We start from the raw sequence: 9,039 nt of genomic DNA, 5'->3' as shown, positions 1-9,039 counted from the left end.
CTCAAAGCGGCTGAGGAGGGGCCCAATTCCAATACTTAGGTTTGAAAAATTCTAATATAGGGAGATGACCTAGAAACAAATTTCTCAGTTGTATGTTAAACTTTTCTTAAAGGTAATTCTCAGTACAAGGCATTTCCATGTATACTCCAGTCTCTATTGTGGCAGCAGTATCTAGATCATAACCTTTGATGTTGGAGTGCTAATATGGAAAGTTGTAGGACAGTGATAATTCTAAACCTATGTGACATCAAGATCAATTATACATCACAAACAGCAGTGCACAGGATTGCTCTGGGCTCTCAAAGAAACTACCAAGGACAGGGGAAATGTTAGTTGAGGGCAAAGAGTTCAGTTAGACAGGAGGAATATGTTCTAGTGAACTATTGTGCAACATGGTGACTGTAGTTGATACTTGCATATATTTCAAAATTGCTAAAACAGATTTTAAATGTTCTCACCACAAAGCATTACTAAGTATGTGAGGTGATGGATATGTTAATTAGCCTGATTTAATCATTCCACAATGCGTACATGTATCATAACATCACATTGTACCCATAATTATATGCAATTACCATTTGTCAATTAAAAGTAAAATACAATTTTTAAAAAAGAAAAGAATCAGCAGAAGATGCTGCAGGGAAGGACTTCAAAGGCTTTCTATCCCCAGGCAGTTTAATGGCTGATAATCTTCCTGGGATTTTCCTGCTTGTGGGAAAGGGACTAATCATTTAGGAAGTGACAAGTGATTTGACGTTTGTCCATGAAAAAGAAAAATATCCAGATCAATATGTTTAATTAAGAAACTTTTCTTCTTAAAACCACAATGTCAAAATCAAACTGTTCTCATGTTAGAGTCTAGCTCAAATTCTCAAAAGCACCTCACAAATATGAATAAGGCTGAGGTTGTGCTAAGAGACTGTACATGTTTTACTCATGAAAATGTGACGATATCTAAGAGTCATTTACTCTTTATCTACATTCAAAGGCTTTAAGAAAACTAAATCACTGAGATCTGAATATGCTATTAGAGATGAGGGAGAAAACTGTTTAATGTTTTCCTGTGCATTTTGTCCTTTTAGAAAATACCGTTTAGTCTCTAGGAAAAATAATTGGAATTGAATGTTTGGGAACTCATGGCCCTAAAATTATTTACATATGACCATTTGGGGGAATTGTTCGTGAGCAGTAAAGGAAAGAAAGCAGTTTCTGCTTTTGATTTCCCTTTTGAACCTCAGAAAAAGCTGGGAAAATGTCCTTTCAATATGGCATTTTCTGTGTCAGTTTTCACCTTGAGCAGCAAGCAAGTCTACAAATAGGAATAATGAAAATGATATAAAATATGGGGAAAAAGTACACAAAGCATTTCAAGTATTAAGAAGCTAGCACCAACCTTCTCATTCCTGCAATATTCTGGATGGGAGAAAAGCAAATATTGGATTTAAGTATGGGGTATTGAGGGCTTCCTTCTTCAGGTGCAGCAATAACCACTTTATATGTATTATTTTTAGTTATCACACAATACAGGCAGGCACATCTCACCTCTATTTTACATGTGAGGAAAGAAATTTTGAATGGTTAAGTAACTTGCTCTAAAGCACTAAGCAATTGAGTGACACATCCAGGACTTGCTGGTTATCTGGTTCCAAAGTGTATAGTCTTAATCATTTCCCAAACTCTCCTCTGTCATCACTTCTGAAACACAATTTACGTATAACTACTGAGGCTAGATTTCTGAGCTCACAGCTTTGCCTAATTTCCTTGCCACCAATATGTTGCTCAGATCTGGAAAATCTCCCCCCAGGCCAGTTCCCATCTGCAGCAAGTCACCTCTTGGGAGCAAAGTTCCAAAATTACACCTTCGCAGCTGGGCTCATCCACCCTCTGAAACACCTGTAGCTGCTGGCTGCCTTTTAAACAGTGCAGGGGCTGTTAACAGGATGCTCTCTGCAGGACTTAATGAGTCTCCTGCGTAGAATTACGGGAACGTGTTGTTTTAAAGAAAATCCTCTTTGAATGACTTTTCAGTGAAAGGTGAATGTCAGTGGAAAAAAAGGAAATATTTTCCATCATTATGATGGAATATTCACCCTTCACTTATTCTCCCCACTGCCTTTTCTTTAGACTCATATCTTGACCCCGTCTATTGTTCTCTCTCTCTTATGATTATTTCATTACTATGAAATTAATCTCCTGAGCTATGGAATGAGAAAACTAGATTTATTTCCACTCAGATCTATCCTACATACCTTAGCATCTTCTCTTACAGAAGAGGGGAACTGGAAGGAAAGACTGGCTTTCTTTCCTACAGAAAGGGCTTAGTCAGAGGTTACACAGACACAAATGTTTAATTTCTGAAGGGAGTTTCTTTATATGGTAGCAATAGCCAAAGAGATCTTCTTTGGAGCTTCCAGTCTCAACAGGACATAGTCTGTCACTCATGGGTAGTGGTCCTGGCAGTTTGAAGCAACCTTCTCCAAGTACGGACACAAAAACAGTGCTCTGTTCTCAAAATGGGCCTCTATTAGACATCTTCACGTGACTTCTGGAGAGTCAATTATTTTATTCAACATGTTTCTCTGTGCCAAATCTCTGTAGAAATTCCTCAACCCCTCAGGCCCTTCAGACTCCTGTCCAGAATGTCTCTGCATCCTAGACCAGCTTTGTCAGGTGAAGAGACTCTTGTTTCAATTACCATACTTAATTACTATGATTCATGAGGAAAATATTGAGTCATATATAGGCTTTATTTACTTAAAGGCAGATGCACTCCTAAAACACAAGCAAAGCTTTTAATCTTTGACGTGTCACCTTTCTGAATAATATCCTTCTGAATAATATTGTTGGCCTTCATTTGTGAGCTCTTGGCCATTTGGGTCCTATTTTGAGGGAAAAAGGATCATAGCCAGTACTGGCTTCGGTCTTCACATGTGTCCAGCATTGAGTTCTATAAACATTATCTCAGTACTCACAGCTACTGGACCATATATTCTGAAATACCTTTTTCACCCCTAAATTTCTCTCTAGCTCCCTCCCCTGCTTTATTTTATCACTAGAATGTAATAAGCTCCCTGTGGGGAAGGGTCTTGTCTCATTTCTCTAGACTCAACACCAGTGATTCATTTCAAACACTAGATGAATGAACCACCCTTTAAAACAGATACTCTTATTAAGTGTATTTGACGACTGGTCCTTAAAGAATGATTCAGAATTTAAAGCCTAATAATAATAACAATAACATTAACTTATTAGACAATGTTATTGAGTAGCCATGAGCCAAACCATGATAAAAGCTTTCTGCAATTAGATCATGTAATGTTCCATGAAAGTCCTCCAATGTAGGTCCTTCCATCAGTGGCATTTTAGAGATAAAGATTCTTTGTCTTGGAGGGATTAACCTGATTGCCCAAGGTCATACAGTTATTTAGGGACATAGCTAGGATTCTATCCCACATCTATGACTGGGAACAAATGCTCTTAACCATTGTACTATAACTGTCTTCACAAATTTGCCAACTTACTCAGTACAGATGGTCGATGGTTTATAATTATTTCAAATAAATTTAATAATACCTCTTATTCTCTTAATGATCATATCTTATTATCTCCAGGGACAGCACAGGAGGAAAACTTAAGAAAACAAAACAGGAGACGGTAAGAAGAAATGGTGAAAAATTTACTGGTTTAATTCAACAAACATTTACTGAGCACATAAAGATGAGCTCTGCACAATGGGAGTACTGTGCCAGAGATTAAATTCCAATGAGTGTTTCACTGCGAGTTTAGCCTTGGATGAGAAGCCATTCTTGTGAGGATGCTTCGGAAATGCCAATACAACAATCACATTGAATGGACATTTTACTTCCTCATCAGCCAGTCTAGATATGCACTTTATATTAGCTTCGTGTGTGTCACATTCTACAGTCTGATGCCGAAGTAAACATGCTAATTTGCCATCCTTATCGTTTGTCTCTGTTTTCTCTGAATTTTTCTGGATAATATGCATCGTGTGTGTCACATTCTACAGTCTGATGCCGAAGTAAACATGCTAATTTGCCATCCTTATCCTTTGTCTCTGTTTTCTCTGAATTTTTCTGGATAATATGCAGTTACACGGGATATAATTCTTTCTCTTCCCCACAGTTTTAATGATCAAGGTACAATCATCAGGCTCTAAGATAATTTCAACAGGCAGAGTAGGAGTAAAGAATAAAAACGAAGACTAACAACAGAAGCATTCTTTTCTTACAAGTTTATTTCTCTATCAGTGCACTAATTCTCCATGCAAGTTCAAGAGGTAATTATCACCTATATGTAAAGCAAGACATGTTAAATTAGGGCTCTGGGTGCAAATAAAAACAACAGAAAAGCCTAGCAATTTAAGTGAACCATATTCCAATCTGTTTACATATTTTCTTTCAAAAGAATGAAACAATTTACTAATTGCTGATTTCGTAATTACGGCTGTGGGGTTTTTTTTTTTACCTCCAATATTTACTGAAGTATATCCAAATTATAACAAATAGTGCAATTTTCATGTTTAAAAAGGGTAAAATACTTGAGAAAAAATGAACCCAATTAAGATTAATTTCAAATATAAAAAAGCTGGCATTATAAGAATATGAAATTGCAGGGGGGTTTTTAATTGGAAAAAAAGAACTTGTAACATCCTAATTATTTTGCATTTTGAATTATACTGTTTGGTTTTCAGTGAAAATGATGAAATTATTAAAATCAAAACAAACCATCTTTAAAAAATTAGTAAAGAAAATATATAATGAAAATTAAAATATTGTAATAATTTTTACTTAAAGAATTCTGAATCTGGGTTAGTTTTAGCTTGAATAGTTTTCCCTGAAAGAATTAGAAAATAGCAAAATCTATAATAGTTAAAAGAGGGATTCCCAGGTGTTCAGCCCACCGTTTGAATTATGATCAATAATAGAGGCAGAACAAAGTAAACTACAAACTCATTCTAGTGATGCTTACTCAGAATCCCTAAATCTGATGGATCTGATTTCAAGAATCCCATTTTACTACACTCCTTGTTAGGAGGACCTTGTTACTTAATCTTCCAAGCCTCAATTTCCTCTTCTGTAAAATGGGCTTGATAGTAGACTCTAACTAATGAGATTATTGTGAAGCTTTAATTTAGCAAACGTAAAGTGCTTAACTCCGTCTGGCATATGGAGAGTAAACGTATGTTAACATTATGAATGTTATATTTCTATGAAAAAAATCTGATCCCAGAATCACTTTACCAGAGCTTCTAGGAACTCTTAAAAATCATAGCTTTCTTCTCAGTAGAATGAGATCAAAGTGGAGCTCTAAAAATATTAAAGCAACTATACTTTCATGAAGTTGTTACAACAAGCAAACGGAAAGGACATTCTTGGGGGGGAGGGGAGAGAGGGAGGAGGGAGGGAGGTGTCGGTGATGGGCCATAATAATCATATACAGTGTATATTGACAAAATAAAAATTTAACAAAATAAAAAAAATAAATAGGGCCATAATAATCATATACAGTGTATATTGACAAAATAAAAATTTAACAAAATAAAAAAAATAAATAAAAAAAAAATAAAAATATTAAAGCAAAACCACCTACAGAAGGATGTCTTTGGTCTTCCAATGTGGTTTACTTGACTATTGATGGGATGACTGATAAGAGCGTGCTCTACACACTCACACGTCACTTTATTTACTAACGCCCACACTTCAGTTCACTAAAGAGGACACTTCACCACAGAGGAGTTTAGCATTTGCTGAAGATCTGACAAGGGTAAGAGGATAAAACTACTGGTTCCCCATTCTGCAGGGAGGGAAACTGGGGCTTAGAGAAGCTGTGACACTTGAGCAGGACCACATGGTCAGAAATTGGTGAAGGCCTGATTCTGTCATGTCAATCAGCCCTGGCTTCAGGAAAGAGGACTTTAGGACTGTTTCAGTTGTCTAATCTGTTTCTGCATATTCTCCAGGTCTTTCTCCTTTATCGGGTATAATAATGCACCCATTACAACTGCACTCAGTCACACACACACACATACACTCACACCCAGACACAACCCCTGCACAGACTTTTCCTGCCTTGAAACAAATCTTTCAATTCTCATGGAAGAAAATAATCAAATTATTACTTTAGCTCTCATTTTTCTTCCATCAACAGTAACATTTAAAACTGCTTACTAATTAAAACCTAATCTTTTAGGTTTTTAAAACCTATCTAGTATATTTTTTCAAATATTTGGAAGGTTATACCACAGTGATCATTTAAAAGCCAGTGTTTAACACTAATACCAAAGAGAAAGTCAATGAAGAGCTTGACAAGTCGATACTAATTTTAAGAACTTGTCAAAAATGCGGGAGTAGCCACTTCTGACCAAATAAAATCAGAAGAAATTAGGTAACATACTCCTATAAAGTGAATTCTGCCTCTCCTTTCTTCCCCTTCTCCCCACAGCTGAAGTACCTTTAATAGAGAGGTCATTGTCTCAAATTGCTGATTTTACTGAGTCATTAGGGTATAAAAATAATTTTAAAATATCCTGTTAAAAGACAGAAAAGCTAAATGTTGGTTGAAAAATATAAGAAATATCATCGGCACATCTGTAATGGTGCCTGCCTACTTCCCTGTAGACGTTCTTCAACCACACCACAGTTAATAATGCACCAGCATTTGATTATTATAAATTTTATTAGAATAATAGAAAATAATACATACAAATAACCATAGGATACACACACAGGAATTTAAAGATAAATTTTATACTTTTCAATATGAAACAAAGTACATATCTCATGGAGATATATTGCTAGAAATGACATGAAACAATAATCATCTTGAAAATGAAAAGCATAGGAACATATTATAGGAATTACTAAATAATAAAAAGGTACAATCCCATTACATGTAGCATAAAATACAAGTATCGGAGAAAGTGTTTCCCCATTTTTTGACTGGAAATAACAATGGTCATATGAAATTTACTAGTCATTCAGACTTTTTCTAGATATATACAATATATACAGACCTCACAGAGAAAGTTATAAATATTTGATCCCTGGTGTAAATGACTTTATTCTAAATGCAATCACTAACTGTAAAGTAGTACTTCATGGGGATATCAGAATTTTTCTTTCTTTCTTTCTTTTTTTTTTTAAATGACCGGTAAGGGGATCCTAACCCTTGGCTTGGTGTTTTCAGCACCACGCTCAGCCAGTGAGCTAACCGGCCATCCTTATATAGGATCCGAATCCGCGGCCTTGGTGTTATCAGCACCACACTCTCCCGAGTGAGCCACGGGCCAGCCCTGGATATCAGAATTTTTCTAATGTTTAGTCTTTCTTCATATCTGAACTGTTGGTTTCAAATTCTGATACCTTTGGAAATAAGAACAAGTTCCTGCAAAATATGAAGTTGGTAGGAAAGAGGTAAAAAATTGATTTTGCAATATAGAACACTAAACCTGCCGATGTTCATATATTCTTTACATATTGCTATGAAGTCATGTATTCAACAATCCTTTGAAAACCACATATTGAAAGACTGAGTAATACATATCAAAGTCAGCAGCATTGCCGTGGTTCTGTTACAAATTTAACTCTGGAACTAAAAAGCCTGCCAGACTCACTCAGAGAGACAGTGGGATTTCATTAAAAAAACCATCTCTGCCATCCAAAAAAAGAGAGGGTCCCTTAATGGAATCAGAAATTGGAATTGAAGGATTGTGTGGGTTTTCTGCAGTATTTGGGTTGAGATTCATATCATTCCTCATTTTCTCCACCAGGTTTTATTTTTTATTTTTAAAATTATTTATTTATTTATTTTTACTCTTTTTTTTTTTTTTGGCAATTGGCCAGTATGAGGATCCAAACCCTTGACCCTGTTGTTATAACACCGTAACACCATGCTCCAACCAACTGAACTAACGAGTCAGCCCTACACCAGATTTTAATAAAACTTGAAAGCTTGTTCATAGGTGTGAAGGAAACAATTCCTTTTTTCATTTTGTTTTAATTTTTGAGAAAGGATAACGTGATCATTTCAATTTTATAGCATTGAATGAAACAGAAAGCATTATCTAGAGCGTGGAATGCAAGCCTGAAATGTGGATGGTCCTCGTGACTTTTCTACGCCTAAGGAAATTCATGCTGACATTTTGCACAGGTCCATTGCATTTGGGGTGACAAAGCATGTTCACATTTCCTTCTTTATCTTTTACCAACTAATTCATAGAGAAGAGGCAGATCAGGTGGATATGATTATCTTCACACATTTTATGGATGTATAATCGAGAAGTACAAAGAGCAAACTGATTTCTAAAGTCCCATAACCATTTAGTAGTATACTGAACCAAACATCACTCTTCTAAGCTGCAGAGTAGCATTTTCCAACACACTTTTGAATCATATGCCACCACCTTCCAACAGGGTAATTTTTAAAATGCATTTTTTACCCTTGGAGATTTAAGTCAACATTTCAGAATGATACTGATTGAGTTTTATAAATAATGCTGTTATGATGAGAAAATAGCATTTAGATTAAATGAGTTTCTCAATATAAAAAAACTCACAAAATTGTATGTGTGTGTGTACAAGTGGGAGTTTGTGAGTCTTTATCCATAGGCCGTGCTTAAACTCATAGCTTAAGAACATTTATATCAAAAAAGTATGTAATATGTAAATTCCTTTGGTTTATCAAGTAAATATTAAGGCATTTCAGATTCCCCTAAAAGGATTTACAATTTTTATTATATTCATATTTTACCTATAATGAAGTAAAAAGTAAAAAATAAAGAGTTGAAAAAAACATGCATAATCACTGCATTTCATGAAAGCACTTTTTTTTGGTAACCAATTAACTTTCCAGTAAACAATAAAAAAGCATTAATATCACCACAGGGTATTTACAATAAAGAACAGTACTACAGGTACGTAACTCGACACAGGGTGGACATTCAAGGTGGCTGAAGTGGATCCTCTTGCATCCATATCTATCAAAGATGATAAACAGCTCATTAACAAGGATTGTGCCAAT

At 35.4% G+C, this 9,039-nt stretch overlaps 1 protein-coding gene across 1 annotated transcript in view; it reads right to left on the bottom strand.

Annotated features, from left to right (window-relative positions):
• Window positions 1-8,828: 8,828 nt before the first annotated feature.
• LOC103591493 (contactin-3-like) overlaps window positions 8,829-9,039 on the bottom strand; it is a 159,880-nt gene continuing 159,669 nt past the window's right edge. Inside the window, exon 18 of the mRNA XM_008573968.1 lies at window positions 8,829-8,995. Within this exon, the coding sequence (XP_008572190.1) occupies window positions 8,895-8,995 (101 nt within the window). The 3' untranslated portion in view covers window positions 8,829-8,894. The remainder of the gene's footprint in view (window positions 8,996-9,039) is intronic.

The sequence above is a fragment of the Galeopterus variegatus genome, unplaced genomic scaffold (assembly GCF_000696425.1).
Source record: "Galeopterus variegatus unplaced genomic scaffold, G_variegatus-3.0.2 Scaffold976, whole genome shotgun sequence".
Classification (NCBI taxonomy): Eukaryota; Metazoa; Chordata; class Mammalia; order Dermoptera; family Cynocephalidae; genus Galeopterus; species Galeopterus variegatus.
The sequence above is the reverse complement of the archived record's forward strand: the minus strand, read 5'-3'. Positions and strand labels throughout refer to the sequence as shown.